This window comes from Lampris incognitus, chromosome 10 (assembly GCF_029633865.1).
Source record: "Lampris incognitus isolate fLamInc1 chromosome 10, fLamInc1.hap2, whole genome shotgun sequence".
Classification (NCBI taxonomy): domain Eukaryota; kingdom Metazoa; phylum Chordata; class Actinopteri; order Lampriformes; family Lampridae; genus Lampris; species Lampris incognitus.
Window position 1 is genome coordinate 22684071 of NC_079220.1, and position 19780 is coordinate 22703850.

A 19780-nucleotide genomic window follows, 5' to 3' on the forward strand; every position below is an offset into this window, starting at 1 on the left:
GCATGCTGCAGTACAAACACACTTAGAAGAGAAAGACTATTTAAAAGAAACAGTTCAATTCATCAAGAGGAAGAGCGCATATAGATATGTATGTATGTATGTATGTATGTATGTATGTATGTATGTATGTATGTATGTATGTATGTATGTATGTATGTATGTATGTATGTATATATGTGTGTGTGTGTGTGTGTGTGTGTATGTGTGTATATATGTGTATGTATATATATATATATATATATACATACATATATATATATGTGTGTGTGTATATATATATATATATATATATATATATATATATATATATATATGGTAGCATCCATGGGGAGCTACTCCATGGTGTTCAACCACTGTGAGCTCTTTGGATTCTCTATTAGTGAACTCTCTGTCTGAAACTAGTATACCAGACTGATTTTCTTGTAAGGTCTCCTCACTCTCATGACTTTCAGGTCTCTTGATACAAAGGCACATGCTAAATAACCAGATCTGAGTTTCTAACGTTTTCTCACACTGTAAAAACCTTTATTGACATCTGTAATGTTTTGCAAAGACGGGGGTAAAACAGGTCCATATTGACCGAGAAAGACACAAAATGTTTGTTTTTCGTTTAAAACTCAAAACTCTTCAAATGGTTTCTGTAAAAATACTTCAATTTTGTACGACCAAATAAATCACAGGTTGGGTCTTTTAAGTCTGACACCTGAGGAGGAATTATTTTTTTTTAAGTTCGTTTGCTCTCTTTTTAATAGAGGGATGGCCGTTAGGGGCATAAATGAAGCAGACTGGCATTAAATGTGTCAAATACACATAGGCCTAATCGTTTGCTATTTTCTGTTATTAAACAGTTCTAATTTGGTGTGAGACTGGTAGGATTTGCCACAGAACATCATAACTACCAGAAAGTAACAGTAGCCTGAATAGCCTGTGTCTTTCGGCATCCTGTTTGGGTGTGACGTCACATTTCTCATAATTTCTGCATTATCATTTTTGGCAGCTTGCCCCAGTAACCAGGAAGGAGATCCTCCTTGTCCGGAGCTGTAGTTGGCTTAACTAGAATAACTTTTTTTTTGTTCCAGAGAAGCGGACCTTTTACTTCCAAGCACAGGAACCTGTATGCAAAGCAGTCTTACCTCCTACATAGCTACCAAAACTTGTAATTTAGTGGAGGGATCACCAAATAATAGATATATTTCAGCCTTGAAAACATCATATGGCGGTGGCTAATGAGATTGTTCTGGCATGCTCAACACAAAAATAAAAACCAGTGAAACATTAACAAATACTTTAACCCTGCTCCTGCTGGTTTTCACTTCCAGCCATAATTTAACAAGTCCGGCTCAATTCATCAAGCTGCTGGTCAGCAGGTAATTAGTAGGATCAGGTGTGTTAGATTGAGGTTGGAGTGAAAATCGCCAGGATGGAGGCAAAATATTAAACACTTCTCTCCTCAAAACTATACTGGGGGAAAATAAATAATAAAATCCAGACATATATGACACCCTCTTTCCTTGGCTCATAGACGTGAATGAGTAACAACTTCACAAGAAAAACCTCATCAGGAAAAAAAAAATGTGGGAGAAATTTCAGGAAGAGCAATAGAGGAGGGGTCCCTCTTCCAGGGCGGAGAGACATGCAATAGGTGTCAAATGCACAAATTTACACAAAGATAACAGAATTATAATAAAACATCATAGATTACACACACAACGGGGTAATGTAGAATACATACAGTTAATGCATAAAATTTAGGAAATTTAAATGTGCTGGGTAATAAACTTGCAAAGGGAGTGTAAGGCATATTTAGTGAGTCTGTGTCCATCCAAGACAACACCAGGAACCCCACAGATGCAGTGAAGAGCTGGTGGGACCCCGCACCACAAACCAGCTCTGCTCAGTGGGGTCCTGAAGAGAATAGACTTTCACATGCACACAAGAGGAGAGGCAGGTTTCCACACAGCATTCACACGGAGAGAAGTGATGAGAGTGATACAGCAGTTGTCATAGCTAAAATAAACTGTATAAAGGCCATTTTAAACGAGAACAACGCAAACGACAGCATAAATCTCCAGCAGGGTTCGATTGTGTCCAAGGGAAGACAGGATGCATCACAAACAGGCTCCGAAGTCATCGGGCGGTCGAGCGAGAGAGATGATCCATGGTCATCAGACAGTCCATAAAGGAAGAAAAGCCGTCCTGGAAAGCGGGAGAGAGAGAGAGAGACAGATAGAGAGAGACATAGACAGATGGAGAGCTATAGAGAGAGGGAGATAGACAGAGAGAGAGCGAGAAATCGGGACAGGTACACAAAATGGACACACGTGCTCACAGATACAAACAGGACGGTGCTATGCATTCATAAAGTTTAGGCACATTCTCATCTGCAGGACAGAACCACGAGATTATACTGCTAAGACCTACAGTCGTAACTACATCGAGACTGGGACCGTCCCAAAAGAGGACAGTTATGATAAAACTCAGAATGAAGTCAAACTATCCGCGGAAACCAATCAGACAACTCCATGTAACCATGGTGGAAGATGGTGCATCATAACTGTATTCATTCAAACAAATGGCGAGAACAAACGTCAATCATAATTCCGAGGAAACCACGTTTGTTTTTCACGGAATAGGCTCCAGCATCCCCGCGACCCTGGGAGCAGGATAAAGCGGTTCGGATAAGGGATGGATGGAAAATCAACGTTTGGTCCGTTTAGGAAACCTACGGAGTTTTCCCCAGAAACTAATTCTTCCATTTAATTGCTATATGGGGGGGGGGGCTTTTTTATATACCTCCCACCAGCGTTTTAACACCCGACGGGTGTTGGGAAATGAGAATGGCTGATTAAGACCGTCTTTGTTTCCCCATCATTACTAATCATTGCTTTTGCCCTTTCTGCCATGTCATATCTTCCCTCGTTTCACCCAAGATGAATAATCTGGGAATTTTATGTCATGGCACCGAGACACAAAACTGCCGTTCCTCTCTTGCGAAACGGCGGAGTCGTTGTAAGACACGAAGCGCGGCGGACGTTTACTTAGCTGCTTGGCCGCGCACGCGCGCTGACGCACACTTAATTGGTTTCTGCTATTGTGAAACACGAGATTACAGTGTTTCGAGCGTTAACCGACATACCCACACGGAGTTTTATAGGAAGGCTGTAGGCTATTACTGACGTGCACCTCAGTTTACTGACAGATTTGAGAGAGCAGCAGGAGCTGAGAGCCTTCATATAAATAACTGGCAGCACTGACAGGAGGACAATACGGCAAGGCAAACAAATCCTTCATTGATTTGTCACGACCGGGCCCGGTCGGGCTCAGCCCGAAAAAACAACATGGAGCCACCACCCCGTGGACCCACCACACGCGGGGATGAGCTTTGGGGTAGGGTGCAATGCAGGCCGGGCGGCAGGCAAAGGCGGAGACCGGGGCATGCCGACATTCGGCAACGCAGACTGGTCCTCGGGACGTGGAATGTCACCTCTCGGGCAGGGAAGGAGCCTGAGGTGGTGCGGGAGGTGGCGCGGTACCAACTAGATATAGTTGGGCTCACTTCCACACATAGCATGGGGTCTGGTACCAAATTCCTGGAGAGGGGCTGGACTCATTACTTTTCCGCAGTTGGCCAAGGTGACAGGCGCCGGGCGGGTGTGGGGATACTCACAAGTCCCTGGTTGAGCGCCGCCTTGTTGGAGTTCTCCCCGGGGAATGAGAGGGTTGCCTCTATACGACTGCGAGTCGCTGGGGGGGGGGGGGGGCTCTGACTGTTGTGTGTGCTTATGCACCAAATAGCAGTTTGGAGTATCTGGCCTTCTTGGAGTCTCTGGGTGGTGTCCTGGATAGGGCTTTGCCTCGCGACTCTATAGTTCTGCTGGGGGACTTCAACGCTCATGTGGGCAACGATGGAGAAACCTGGAGGGGCGTGATTGGGAGGAACGGCCTCCCCGATCTGAAACCGAGCGGTGCCTTGTTATTGGACTTCTGTGCGAGTCATGGGTTAGCCATAACAAACACCATGTTTTAACATAAGGTAGTTCATAGGTGTACTTGGTACCAGAACATCTTAGGCCAAAGATCGATGATAGACTTTGTGGTCGTATCATCAGATCTGCGGCCGTATGTTTTGGACACTCAGGCCAAGAGAGGAGCAGAGCTGTCAACTGATCACCACCTGGTGGTGAGTTGGATCAGATGGCAGGTAAGGCTGCCGGACAGACCTGGCAAACCCAAACGTGTAGTGAGGATGAACTGGGAATGTCTGGCAGAGGCCCTTGTCCATGAGATCTTGAACTCTCACCTCCGGGAGAAGTTCTCGTGTATCCTGAGGGAGGCTGGGGACATGGAGTCTGAGTGGGCCACGTTCAAAGCCTCTATTGCAGATGCGGCAGGCAGAAGCTGTGGTCATAAGGTCATCGGTGCCTGTCGAGGTGGCAATCTGCTGGTGGATGCCGGCAGTGAGGGAAACCGTCAGGTTGAAGGAGGAGGTCTTTCGAGCTTGGTTGGCCCAGGGGTCTCCTGAAGCAGCAGACAGGTACTGGGAGGCCAGAAGGGCTGCAGCTTCGGCGGTCGCGGAAGCAAAAACTTGGGTGTGGGAGGAGTTCGGTACGACTATGGAGGAGGACTTTTGGTTGGCCTCAAGGATGTTCTGGCAAACCATCCGGCGACTCAAGAAAGGGAAGCAGGGCTTGACTCTGGCTGTGTTCAGCTGGGGAAGGGAACTGTTGACCCGGACTGGGGATGTTGTCGAGCGATGGAAAGAACACTTTGAGGAGCTCCTGAACCCGGCTAACATATCCTCAGTGGACGAGGCAGAGTCTGAAGACTCAGGGGAAGCCCCTCCCATATCCCTGGCAGAGGTCTCTGGGGTAGTTAAGAGGCTCATCGGTGGCAAGGCACCAGGTGTGGATGAGATTTGCCCTCAGATGCTGAAGGCTCTGGAAATTGTTGGGCTGTCTTGCCTGACATGCCTCTTCAATGTCACATGGAGATCAGGGACAGTACCTGTGGAGTGGCAGACTGGGTGGTGGTTTCCATATTTAAAAAGGGGGTCTGGAGGGTGTGCTCCAGTTATCGGGGCATCACATTGCTCAATCTCCCTGGAAAAATCTACTCAAGGGTGCTGGAAAGAAGGCTCTGACCAATTGTCAAACCTTGGATCCAGGAGGAACAATGTGCATTCCGTCCTGGCCATGGAACAACGGACCAACTCTTTACCCTTGCGGACTCCGCCAAGGTTGCCCCTTGTCTCTGATTTTGTTATATTCATGGACAGGATCTCAATGTGCAGCCAAGGTGAGGAGTGTGTCCGTTTTGGGAACCTCAGAATTGCATCTCTGAACTCTGCAGATGATGTGGTTTTGTTGGCTTCATCAGAACGCGACCTCCAGCGTGCACTAGGGCGGTTTGCAGCTGAGTGTGAAATGGCCGGGATGACAGTCAGCACCCCCAAGTCTGGGGCCATGGTTCTCTACCGGAAAATGGTGGATTGCTCCTTCTGGGTTGGGGATTAGTTGTTACCTCAAGTGAAGGAGTTCCAGTATCTCGGTAGGATGGAGGGGGACACTGACAGGTGGATTGGTGCAGCACCAGCGGTAATGCGGACATTGTACCAGACTGTTGTGGTGAAGAGGGGGCTGAGCCGGAAGGGAAAGCTCTCAATTTACTATTCAATATTTGTTCCAACCCTCACCTATGGTCATGAGCTTTGGGTAGTGACCGAAAGGGTGAAATTGCAGACACAAGTAGCTGAAATGAGTTTCCTCCATAGGGTGTCTGGGCTCAGCCTTAAAGACAGGTTGAGAAGCTCAGACATCTGGAGGGAGCTCGGAGTAGAGCCGCTGCTCCATCGCCTCAAAAGGAGTCAGTTGAGGTGGTTCGAGCATCTGATTAGGATGCCTCCTAGGCACCTTCCTTTGGATGTTTTCTGGGTACGACCAACTGGGAGGAGACCCCGGCATAGACCCAGAACTCAGTGGAGGGGTTACATGTCCAATCTGGCCTGGGAACGCCTTGGCATCCTGCAGGAGGAGCTAAAGGGCATTGTTGGGGAGAGGGACATCTGGAGTGCCCTACTTAGCTTGCTGTCATCGCGACCTGAGCCGGGAGAAGCGGCAGAAGATGAATGAAAAAAAAAAGAGAAAAAGATTTGTCACGTCTTTCTATGGAAACGAAAAGTAACATAGTTTATGTGTTGCGCATGTTTTGCGCACATGTGTTGTGTTGCACACTAGCCATTGCTAAATAAATCAATTTGGCCAACTTCCATCTCAAACTTTTTGGGAAAAAAAACTGGGTTGTAGACTTGATCTATAAACAGTGCTCAAGTTGTTCTTGCAGGTTTGACAATTCCCTTCCGTGGCTGAAAAAATAATCACCCATTCATAAATGACTATTAATTTTTATTTTGTTGTTAGCAAAACACCTGAGCCCCACCCACTCCACTTTAAGATAAAGACAAGACAGACAAAATGGAACTCATTTTATTTTTTTCAACCCCATGTCATACTCAGCACAGATACACCCAACACATGCTATAGAAGAGTATATAGACTGTTTCAAGGATAAGAAGTTAAGAGTGTTCGGTGGGCAGTTTACAGTGCGGTGGTAAGGCAAGTATACAAGCCAAAAAAAAAACATAAAAAAAAAAATTGGGGGTAGAGAAAGGTATTGTGAGTTGTTTGATGATCTGCTAACAGTACAGTACAGACACAGAAAACACTATCCTGCCCATACACGAAGCAGGAAGTAATGGGTGAGATCATGGGAAACTGTCATCGTCGTCCTCAGCCATTTCTTTGGCAAACTCCAGATCCTGCTGCTCACGCTCCCGGCGCTCCTGCATGCACACAAATAGAAATTTTTTTAAATTTATTTCAATGAATACAACATGATATAAAGGTGCTTTGTTTGAGGAGTCCACATCCCCCAGGGATTAAACTGGGATCTGTTACGTGGGGGGGGCTCTGTGGTTTCAGGGTTCCATGGGTGCACGTGTGTGTGCACAGACTACAAAATCTGATGGATATCATTTGACAAACTGTAAATAAAACATAGCAAAACGAGACAATCCTTTGCTCTGAACACTAAATAAAACACTAATCAAAGTCATTCTAGATACTGTTGACAGTGTGCAAAACTACAGCCGATGACAGTAAAATCTTGCTGTAAGTGCACTATCCTGTGTCTGTATTAATGGTGTTGTTACCACTAGAGACAGAGAATAATAACACTAAGTAATATGACTAGAACAGTCTCTGTAATAGTTACATTAATCTGGAATTAATTTATACCTTACAAATATAAACAGGCTGCCAACACCCTTTCAAATCTGCAAACCTTTCCATGACTGTTGGTTACTACAAGATTGCACACTATCTTGCAAAAGCACTGTTTAGTAAAATCAAAACACTGTTTAAGCTGAATATCAGAGCATCCATCCATATATTATCCAAACCACTTATCCTGCTCTCAGGGTCACGGGGATGCTGAAGCCTATCCCAGCAGTCACTGGGCAGCAGGCGGGGAGACACCCTGGACAGGCCGCTAGGCCATCACAGGGCCAAAACACACACATTCACACCTAGGGACAATTTAGTACAGCCGATTCACCTGACCTACATGTCTTTCGACTGTGGGAGGAAGCCGGAGCACCTGGAGGAAACTCACGCAGACACGGGGAGAACATGCAAACTCCACACAGAGGACGACCCCCTAGGTTCGACTACCCCAGGGCTCAAACCCAGCACCTTCTTGTTGTGAGGCGACGATGCTAACCACTGTGCCACCTGAATGTCAGAGCAATTACATTAATTTAATTTAATTGCATTCTGTTATTAAACCTGTCAGTTTCTCAGCTATTTTACTCCCTACCTTGCCATCCATCTATGCCACATACTGGCCTCCAGCCCAAATGGAGCTTCAGTGAAAGTTCAGTCAGGAAGACTATCTTTTGCATGCATAGGCCTGTAGTTATTAACTCCGCCAGGCGATACCATCCTGTGTTACACACATGCGCGTGACAGACTGAGCTGTCAGTGTGTATACCATGCAATTTGTCTGATATTCCCACTAGGGATGCCACGGTGAGGAAATTTTCCCTCCGGTTAATAAACTCATGATGACAACTCCAGTGTTACTGGACACACTGACCAGACATTTTCTCCAGTGATGCACCTTCGCCGGATCCTGCATAAGTTGGGCGTGGCAGTCAGTGGATACGACCGTTAGCTGGCCAATGACCACGAAAGTAATGATGCAACTTTTAAACAAAAAAAACCGGAATCCTTATTTATTTGAATGGCCAGCATGTAATGTGTATTCTTTTAACAATAAAGGCGGAGTAAAAATGTATGAATAAACAAGTTTTTGAAGGAAGAGGTTTTTTGTTTTTATTTGCTGGTGGTCAACTCCACCTGAAGATGTTTGAGATGCTATGTGGCAGTGCTGAGCCCCGGATGGCCCCGGTTCATTAATCCGTGAACAACCCAGTTTTGGGGACTTAACAAATTTGGAAAGAGAAAGTTCGAGTAAGCGTGCACGTTTAGGGAACTTCCTCTTGGTGGAGAGGTTCAACATAAAAACACCAGGACATGAACACAGCTCTTTAAAGTGGAAAAAAACAAGAGTATCTCACATGCTTTATGGAAGAGGAACTTAAAAATATCTTAATAGAATGAGTGCAAAATTAATGAACCATCACAAATGAGTAAAATCAGCATATATTAGTTCTCTGGAGTATTTCTTTTTTATTTTGATATCTTATATTAATCCCCATAGGGAAATTACGCTCTACATTTAACCCATCCTAGCTGTGTAGCTAGGAGCAGTGGCCAGCCGCCGTGCAGCATCCGGGGACCAACTCCAGTTCGTCTTGCCATTGCTTTGGTCAGGAGCACAGACAGGGGTATTAACCCTAACATGCATGTCTTTTTGATGGTGGGGGAAACCGGAGCACCCAAAGAAAACCCACCGCAGACATGGGCAGAACATGCAAACTCCACACAGAGGACGACCTGGGATAACCCCCAAGGTTGGACAGCCTCGGTGTTCGAATCCAGGACCTTCTTACTGTAAGGCAACAGCGCTAACCACTGCGCCACCAAAGTGGCAAGCGTGCCAAGTATTGCAGAATTTGTCATAAACATACAGGATGGATAGGAAAACTAACATTAACACATGCTGACAGGATATTGACCTAAGTGGTTTAAAATCATGTGGTTTAAAAAGCAACTAACCCTATACCATTTTTGTGAATTTGCTATCATCTTAAATGTGAAAAATCCTCTGTTAGTGCTGGGCTGATCTTGGTACCAAATGATGTAAGTGTAGCAGAATAAACACAGACGCAGATAATAAGGTTAAAGATGTGTCCTTTTGATTTAGGTGTTGCTATGAGTAAACATTGAGAAAATTATCTACTGTGGTCAAAGTTTACTCTTCCTCCATTTTTCCTATAACCATTGCCAAATTGAAAACTCTCCACTCCTATTTTGCTCAACCTCTCTGTGGAGACACTGCACCCCTCGTGGCCATAAAGGGCCACGGTCTTTGATGGTAAGTTTCAATGCTTTTTCAATTTAGGAAGAAGGTGTTGCTTCAAAAAAAAAAACTAAGTTGTTAAAAAAACTCAAGCATGTTTCTACATCCATCCATTATCCAAACCACTTATCCTGCTCTCAGGGCCGCAGGGATCTACTACCACTTTTGGCTGCTCCACGTTAGGGGTCGCCACAGCGGATCATCCATTTCCATTTCTTCCTGTCTTCTGCGTCTTCCTCTGTCACACCAGCCACCTGCATATCCTCCCTCACCACATCCATAAACCTCCTCTTTGGCCTTCCTCTTTTCCTCTTTCCTGGCAGCTCCATATTCAGCATCCTTCTCCCAATATACTCAGCATCTCTCCTCCACACATGTCCAAGCCATCTCAATCTTGCCTCTCTTGCTTTGCCTCCAAACCGTCCAACTTGAGCGGTCCCTCTAATATAATCATTCCTAATTCTGTCCTTCTTCGTCACTCCCAGTGAAAATCTTAGCATCTTCAACTCTGCCACCTCCAGCTCTGCCTCCTGTCTTTTCGTCAGTGCCACTGTCTCCAAACCATATAACATAGCTGGTCTCACAACCATCTTGTAAACCTTCCCTTTAACTCTTGCTAGTACCCTTCTGTCGCAAATCACTCCTGACACTCTTCTCCACCCACTCCACCCTGCCTGCAGTCTCTTCTTCACCTCTCTACTGCACTCCCCGTTACTTTGGACAGTTGACCCCAAGTATTTAAACTCATATGCCTTCGTCACCTCCACTCCTTGCATCCTGACCATTCCACTGTCCTCCCTCTCATTCACACATAGGTATTCCGTCTTGCTCCTACTGACTTTCATTCCTCTTCTCTCCAGTGCATACCTCCACCTCTCCTCAACCTGCACCCTACTCTTGCTACAGATCACAATGTCATCCGCGAACATCATCGTCCATGGAGACGCCTGCCTGATCTTGTCCGTCAACCTGTCCATCACCATTGCAAACAAGAAAGGGCTCAGAGCCGATCTTTAATGTAATCCCACCTCCACCTTGAACCCATCTGTCATTCCAAACGCACACCTCACCATTGTCACACTTCCCTCATACATATCCTGCACCACTCCTACATACTTCTCTGCAACTCCCGACTTCCTCATACAATACCGCACCTCCTCTCTCGGCACCCTGTCGCATGCTTTCTCTAAATCTACAAAGACACAATGCAACTCTTTCTGGCGTTCTCTATACTTCTCAATCAACATTCTCAAAGCAAACATCGCATCAGTGGTGCTCTTTCGTGGCATGAAACCATACTGCTGCTCGCTATTCGTCACCTCTCCTCTTAACCTAGCTTCTATTACGCTTTCCCAAATCTTCATGCTGTGGCTGATCAACTTTATACCTCTGTAGTTGCTACAGTTCTGCACATCACCCTTGTTCTTGAAAATCGGTACCAGTATGCTTCTTCTCCCTTTCCAAGATTGTGTTAAACAATCTAGTTAAAAACCCCACTGCTATCTCTCCTAAACATCTCCGTGCCTCCAAAGGTATGTCATCAGGACCAACTGCCTTTCCACTCTTCATCCTCTTCATAGCTACCCTCACTTCCTCCTTGCTAATCCACTGAACTTCCTGATTCACTATCCCTACATCATCCAACCTTCTCTCTCTCTCTCTCATTTTCTTCATTCATCAGCCCCTCAAAGTACTCCTTCCACCTTCTCAGCACACTCTCCTCGCTTGTCAGCACATTTCCATCTCTATCCTTGATCGCCCTAACTTGCTATACATCCTTCGCAGCTCGGTCCCTCTGTCTAGCCAATCGGTACAAGTCCTTTTCTCCTTCCTTAGTGTCTAACCTGTCATACAACTCACCATACGCCTTTTGCTTTGCCTTTGTCACCTCTTTCTTCGCTTTACGCTGCATCTTCTTGTATTCCTGTCTACTTTCTTCATCTCTCTGACTATCCCACTTCTTCTTTGCCAACCTCTTCCTCTGTATACTTTGCTGTACTTCCTCATTCCACCACCAAGTCTCCTTGTCTTCCTTCCTCTGTCCTGATGACACACCAAGTACCTTCCTGCAGGAATGCTGGAGCCTACCCCAGCAGTCACTGGGTGGCAGGCGGGGAGACACCCTGGACAGGCCCATCACAGGGCTGACACACATGTTTCTACAATTGGAAAAAAAGAAAAAGACACCTAAATAAAAAGAGTGACATTGGTACCTCTGCGGACTCCAGGTCTTTGTTGTAGGCTTTCGGGGGGAACCGCATGGCCTACAGGGTAAGACAAAACACCTCATTAGAAAAGATACACAGGGGGAGACAAAGCTGAAGATCCCCTATCTTTATCGTAAAAAAAAAAACTCATTTAATGAAACATTAATGACATTAGGCATGTTATCATCAGAAATTTTCCTTTTAAGCAAGGTCAGAGATCAGGGCCAACTGTAGAACAACCAACCTTACACAGGTGTTAATACCCTTATACAGTGTGTATGGACTCCTCTGTGAGGTGGATGGTGACTAGTACTCAGGCTTGAACGAGGGTCCTCTGGTTTTATAAGTCGCCTGACAAATGCCAATGTGAAACTACTTAAACTCCTACATATTCTACAGACGTGCATTTCCTTGCAAACTGGGGTTTTATTTGGACTGAACTTAAACGCTTATGAACCCAAGTGTGAGGATACACATCAAGTCATTAATGTAATCCTACTCTGACAAAAATCGATACACAATTTAGCAACACTGAAACAAAGCTTTTTAAAGCACATTTACTGATGCACAATATAAGATTAACAATGCTGTTGCCACACTCCAAGATGAGCATTCATACTGAAGACAAATTCGGACATAAAGCTAGTGCGTTATCCATGTTCTGACTAAATGTCAGAACTTGAAACCATAAAGGATACCCAGCAAACCTGTCACTAGTGGCCCAATTTACAGGAAACATTTACTACAGCTACTGAAAGCAGCCATCATAGGGTTGACTGTAAATGTGGGCAGGTCACTGAGCTTATCAAAAGGGCACTTTCCCTTTACTGATGCTGAAATAATAAGCACATTTTCCTGACGAACTTGGCTAAATTATCTAATTTTTGTAATATTTCTATCTTTGTAATAAAAAACAAATGACCAGAGGAGAAGAATAACATCCACATGTGGCTGTAAAATCCGTATCATCTTTTAAATCACCTATTTAAACTGTAAATTGCTTTTATTGTTTGCTTTCCCATTATTATTCTTATAGTTTGTTTGTACTGAACAGTCTATTGTTATGTCAGACTCCTTCTGTTTTAATTTTGTAACTGTGAAACACTTTGTCACCTTGCTTTTGAAAAGTGCTATAAAAATTAAGATATTATTATTATCATTATATATTATATATCATTCTATATAATTCATATGTATATATAATTATTATTAAATCACCCCTAACAGGAGCAGCCAAAAGTAGTAGTAGTAGTAGTATATTATTATTATCATTATTATGTGGTTGTTAGCTGGCCAACTAAACACCAGAATATGAAGGGAAAAACAGCTTTTTTTGAGGTCCGTTTCTGAAATGTAATGTTTGTTTGGGTTTCACGATCTCTTTGGGCCAACACACATCTATCAACATTTAGACTATGAAAAGAAAGCAATTGTACATGGATAATTTGACTGTATTCTGAACCCATCAACCCAGCTTGGACAAAATAATAATGTTGATAAGATGCGGGTAATGACAAGATGCATAAACTTGGCATGACAACATGTGGAGGAGAAATGTTTAGGTAGGGGATGGGCTCAGTTCTTCCTTCTTTAGCTAAACCGCCATGCTTTCTTAAAGTCAGCTGTCATTTCCACTGTCAGCCAGTGGGGGGGGGATCTTTGGTGGGCTTTTACAGAAAACAGAATCTGCTGAATTATCTGAAATGCGTGCGCGTGTGTGTGTGCTGACCCGACCTTGACAGACATGTTGTGAATGTCCAGGCAGAAGGAGATCCTCTGATGAAAGGCTAGCTGGGGTTCTCTGGTTCCATAGATATCCATGGTTTCCTTAGACTGGACAAAACCTTTCTCATGGTTGATACTGGCCTCAATGACTCCATCGCGAATAGCCTGAGAAAGAAAAAAGCAAGGCATAGAGAAACACAGAGACAGAAAGAGGGAGTATCTCTGGTTAAAACTGGCCTTGCTGTCATAAATAATTTGCAGTAAAAATGGAGAGAGCTAAGAGAGGAAATAAAAAAAATGGGGATAGTGAGTTTAAGTTAATTCATTGCTTGACTTACACTGTCACAAATAGTGACAGTGACATTTATACAGAACACAACCTTTCTGGTTGAAGCTGACTTGGGGATGGAAAGGAAAATGGTGACAGATTTCATAGTTGGAAAGTAGGGAGAGTGATATTTGGACTGAAGAAAACATTTTACATGGCCAGTACTGGCCTTAGTAACACGATCAATGGTTAAGTTTACATGGAAGTCAGCAACCCAAATACTGGGAATAATCAGTTTAAGGGAATATTTTGATTAAAAAGTTTAGATGATATTGAATAATTCAATTTCTGTAAACCCAGGCAAACAATTAATTCCATGAAGCCTTACTTTGCCTATGGCAAGGCTGCTTTTCCCATCTTGTCCTCACTGCCCAATCATGGCAGTAACAGAACTAACACAAACATGTCCAATCATTGTCTCCACCTGTCTTAATGTTAATGTTATTGCAGAACCACAGTATCTTTGTGTGCCATCCTTTTTGTCAGTTAATTCATAACCAGGTCTCTATAAGCAGTGACAGACAGCAAACCATTGTAAACTCAGAATCGGCACTGTAATCAATTCAAAATATGCCATGTCACCATCTGTGATTCTAACAATAAACAAGCAAACTTTGTCACCAATAAAGAATGGAAAAGTCACAAAGAGGGGCACCAATAAAACGGCAAAGCTTTATATTGCAACAAATATATATATTTACTCATATATATTCGTAATGTCTGTGTGTGTGGTGTTAGTGTGTGTGTGTGTTAGTTAGTGTAGATAGCGGGACCGAAAACTAAAGCACTTATGATCCTAATTCTTTTTGGAGGTGGTAAGTATTGTCTCAGAGAGTAAGGGAAAAATCCCAGAAAATTAAAATTATGCATAATTATGCATAAATATGCAAAATATGCATTTTTCTAAAAATGGCTAAAAACCACTTTTCTCGGCATTTCAGATGATTCTGAACATCTTTGATTTTTTCACCTATATAAAAAAAATTTTCTGGGACATGTTTTGGCATTATGCAAAATATGCATTTTGTAAAAATGCACTTATGATACTAATTTTTTTTGGAGGTGGTAGGTATTGTTCCACAGAGGACCAGAAAAATAGCAGAAAATAAAAATAATTATGCATAATTATGCAAAATATGCATTTTCTAAAAATGGCTAAAAACCACTTTTCTCGGCATTTCAGATGATTCTGAGCATTTGGAGGGAGGGAGTTGGAGCGGGGGGGGGTTAGGGGCAGGGGGAAGGTGGTTAGCTGGCAGGATGAAGAGGAGGGAATTTTAGACGGGTGGATAACCAAACCGCTACATTGTAGCGGGGTTCTTCTAGTAAATCTCCCTCCTCTTCATCCTGCCAGCTAACCCCCCCCGCCCCTAAACCCCCCCGCTCCAACTCCCTCCCCCCAAATGCTCAGAATCATCTGAAATGCCGAGAAAAGTGGTTTTTAAGCCATTTTTAGAAAAATGCATATTTTACATAATTATGCATAATTTTAATTGTCTGGGATTTTTCCCTTTCTCTCTGAGACAATACCTACCACCTCCAAAAAGAATTAGGATCATAAATGCTTTAGTTTTCGGTCCTGCTATCTACACTAACTAACACACACACACTAATGCCATACACACACACATTATGAAAATGTGACCCAGAAAAAAAAATTATATGGGTGAAAAAATCAAAGATGCTCAGAATCATCTGAAATACCGAGAAAAGTGTTTTTTTAGCCATTTTTAGAAAAATGCATATTCTGCATATTTATGCATAATTATGTATAATTTTTATTTTCTGGGATTTTTCCCTTACTCTCTGAGACAATACCTACCACCTCCAAAAAGAATTAGGATCATAAGTGCTTTAGTTTTCGGTCCCGCTATCTACACTAACACACACACACACACACACACACACACACACACACACACATTCCGAAAATATATGAGTAGACTAGAAGAAAGAACCCTGCTACAATGTAGCGGTTTGGTTATCCACCCGTCTAAATCTCCCTCCTCTTTCTTCATCCTGCCAGCTAACCGCCTTCCCCCTGCCCCTAAACCCCCCCCACTCCAACTCCCTCCACCCAAATGCTCAGAATCATTTGAAATGTCGAGAAAAGTGGTCCCCCCCCCACTCCAACTCCCTCCCCCCAAATGCTCAGAATCATCTGAAATGCCGAGAAAAGTGGTTTTCAGCCATTTGTAGAAAATGCATATTTTGCATAATTATGCACAATTATTATAATTATTTTAATGTTCTGCTATTTTTCTGGTCCTCTCTGGAACAATACCTACCACCTCCAAAAAAATTTAAGATCATAAGTGCATTTTTGCAAAAATGCATATATTTTGCATAATGCCAAAACATTTCTAAGTCCCAGAATTTTTTTTTGATATAGGTGAAAAAATCAAAGATGCTCGGAATCATCTGAAATGCCGAGAAAAGTGGTTTTTAGCCATTTTTAGAAAAATGCATATTTTGCATATTTATGCATAATTATGCACAATTTTAATTTTCTGGGATTTTTCCCTTACTCTCTGAGACAATACCTACCACCTCCAAAAAGAATTAGGATCATAAGTGCTTTAGTTTTCGGTCCCGCTATCTACACTAACTAACACACACACACACACACACTAACACCACACACACACACACACACACACACACACATTACGAAAATATATGAGTAGATGTACACTCACCGGCCACTTTATTAGGCACACCTGTCCAACTGCTCGTTAACGCAAATTTCTAATCAGCCAATCACATGGCAGCAACTCAACGCATTTAGGCATGTAGACATGGTCAAGACGATCTGATGCAGTTCAAACCGAGCATCAGAATGGGGAAGAAAGGTGATTTAAGTGACTTTGAACGTGGCATGGTTGTTGGTGCCAGACGGGCTGGTCTGAGTATTTCAGAAACTGCTGATCTACTGGGATTTTCACGCACAACCATCTCTAGGGTTTACAGAGAATGGTCCGAAAAATAGAAAATATCCAGTGAGCGGCAGTTCTGTGGGCGAAAATGCCTTGTTGATGCCAGAGGTCAGAGGAGAATGGCCAGACTGGTTCGAGCTGATAGAAAGGCAACAGTAACTCAAATAACCACTCATTACAACCGAGGTATGCAGAAGAGCATCTCTGAACGCACAACACGTCGAACCTTGAGGCAGATGGGCTACAGCAGCAGAAGACCACACCGGGTGCCACTCCTGTCAGCTAAGAACAGGAAACTGAGGCTACAATTCGCACAGGCTCACCAAAATTGGACAATAGAAGATTGGAAAAACGTTGCCTGGTCTGATGAGTCTCGATTTCTGCTGCGACATTCGGATGGTAGGGTCAGAATTTGGCGTCAACAACATGAAAGCATGGATCCATCCTGCCTTGTATCAACGGTTCAGGCTGGTGGTGGTGGTGTAATGGTGTGGGGGATATTTTCTTGGCACACTTTGGGCCCCTTAGTACCAATTGAGCATCGTGTCAATGCCACAGCGTACCTGAGTATTGCTGCTGACCATGTCCATCCCTTTATGACCACAGTGTTCCCATCTTCTGATGGCTACTTCCAGCAGGATAATGCGCCATGTCATAAAGCTCGAATCATCTCAGACTGGTTTCTTGAACATGACAATGAGTTCACTGTACTCAAATGGCCTCCACAGTCACCAGATCTCAATCCAATAGAGCACCTTTGGGATGTGGTGGACCGGGAGATTCGCATCATGGATGTGCAGCCGACAAATCTGCAACAACTGCGTGATGCTATCATGTCAATATGGACCAAACTCTCTGAGGAATGTTTCCAGTACCTTGTTGAATCTATGCCACGAAGGATTAAGGCAGTTCTGAAGGCAAAAGGGGGTCCAACCCAGTACTAGCAAGGTGTACCTAATAAAGTGGCCAGTGACTGTATGTATGTATGTATGTATGTATGTATGTATATATATATATATATATATATATATATATATATATATATATAATTTGTAATGGAATACGCTACAAATTACATTTCATGACATGTATTCTGTCATCTGTAGTGGAATATATTTTAAAAGTAACCCTCCCAACACTGACGGTATCACTGTAGGGTGGGTTGTACCAGGGGATGTTTTGTTTTCTGAGATGTTTGTTGGTTTTCTGGCAGTCAGTATTTTTGTTTTTAAATTCTTTATTTTTCACAGCAGTATATATTACAAAATGTATATCAAAACAGTAACAGTTTCATTTTCTTCTGCCATTCATGTTTTTTTTAACTTACAAGTAAAAAAAAAACAACAACAAAAAAATAAATATATAAAAAGGCAAACTTTTAAGAACTTTATTCAATTTGGGAGAGGTAAAGTGTGTACATAAGACTATACAGGACAGAGGTGATATGAGGATTCCCAGTTTGTGGTAGGGAGAGTGTGAAGGTTCCCAATACGTGGTAGGGAAAAGGAGTGTAGGGGTAGAGAGAGAGGGTGTATTAAAATCTAATTAATTCAATATCTCCACAAAATCTGGCCTTAAGGGCCTCACATATTTGACCCACTTGGTCCAGAATTTAACAAACTTCTTTTTCTGAAGACGGAGGGAAAAAGTAATATTTCCATGACATAAATGTCATTTACTATATCTATCCGCTCCTGTATCGTGGGGGGTTCAGGAAGTAACCAATGCCTTGTGAGTGCTTTTTTACCAGCACATGTCAAAATACCAAATAAATATTCATCCAGCCGTCCTGCCTGGAAATCGGCATTTCCTAAGAATATTGTGGAAAATTGCAAGGGCAGATCATTATTAAGTATGATTTTCAATGCTTTGTGAAGCTCTGCCCAGAAAGGTCTTATCATTGGGCACTCCCAGAATATGTGCCAGTGGTTGGCTTCCTGAAGTCCACACTGTCTCCAACATTTGGTGTCCTTCCCATCAATGTGCTTTCTGTTTTGGTGTAACAAAAAATCGAATAAAACTCCCACCACATGTGGGAGTTGGTGCATTTCCAATGGAATTTACATACATCAAGCCAATCCTCATCTGATATTGTAAAGTTACCTTCTTTTTCCCATTTTTCTTTGATGTATTCTGTAGAGTGGGATTTTTTGTCATAAGGCCTTTATAAAATCTGAAGACAACACCCCTATTTGAGTCTTTTTGACAGGCACCAATAAATATCCTCAGTATAGGATCATTAAAGTCTGTTTTATCTTTAATGTTATGTTCAAAATGATTACGTACTGGAGATACCTATAAAAATCAGATTTTTCAAGATCATATTCCTTCCTCAAGTTTTCAAAGTCTTTTAAGTGTCCCTTTTCTGTTAGGGAATAGAATGTTGTTATTCCTTTTGAAATACAGGAATTAAATCTATAATCCATTTTATAAGGTTTGAACTCAGGATCATAGGTACACCACTGAATTATTTTTATTGTATGGCCCAATTTATATTCTTCTCTTATCATATTCCTGATTTTTAGTTGGGCGTTAAACCATGGATTTTGCACCTCATCTATAAACCTTCCCAAATTTTTGTGAGCCAATACTGCATGAATTGGAGGATCATTCATAATGGAGAGTTCAATATCTTTCCACCTGGCATGAAATGTTGGGTTACATATGTTGATTAAGGGTTTAGTCTGAGCTGCATAAAAATAATCCTTGAAACAGGGTAATGACATTCCTCCTTTCTCCCTTGGTAGTTGTAGAGTTTTGAGTTTAACCCTGGGTTTATTCCCTGCCAAATAAATCTGGAAATTATCTTATTCAATTCAGAGAATTGTTTTGAAGAAATTTCTACAGGGAGTGCTTGAAATAGAGGGATATTGTGGAAGGATGTTCACCTTTAAGGAATCAATTCGATGACTGAGACCAAGGAAAGAGACAGCATTCCATCTGTGTATGTCATCTTTAATTTTTGTTAAGAGGGGACCATAATTTATCTCTGCCAGTGTTGAGATTTTTTTCGGTAAGTATATTCCTAAATATTTAAATGAGTT

General features: G+C 42.8%; 1 protein-coding gene across 2 annotated transcripts in view; it reads right to left on the reverse strand.

Annotated features, from left to right (window-relative positions):
* Nucleotides 1-6466: 6466 nt before the first annotated feature.
* Nucleotides 6467-19780, reverse strand: part of psmd3 (proteasome 26S subunit, non-ATPase 3) — a 45203-nt gene continuing 31889 nt past the window's right edge. For both annotated transcript variants that reach the window (XM_056287914.1, XM_056287913.1), the window contains 3 exons: nt 13482-13637; nt 11754-11804; nt 6467-6838 (listed from right to left, as the gene is read on the reverse strand). In XM_056287914.1, coding sequence (XP_056143889.1) covers nt 6761-6838; nt 11754-11804; nt 13482-13637 — 285 coding nt within the window. In that variant the 3' untranslated portion in view covers nt 6467-6760. The remainder of the gene's footprint in view (nt 6839-11753; nt 11805-13481; nt 13638-19780) is intronic.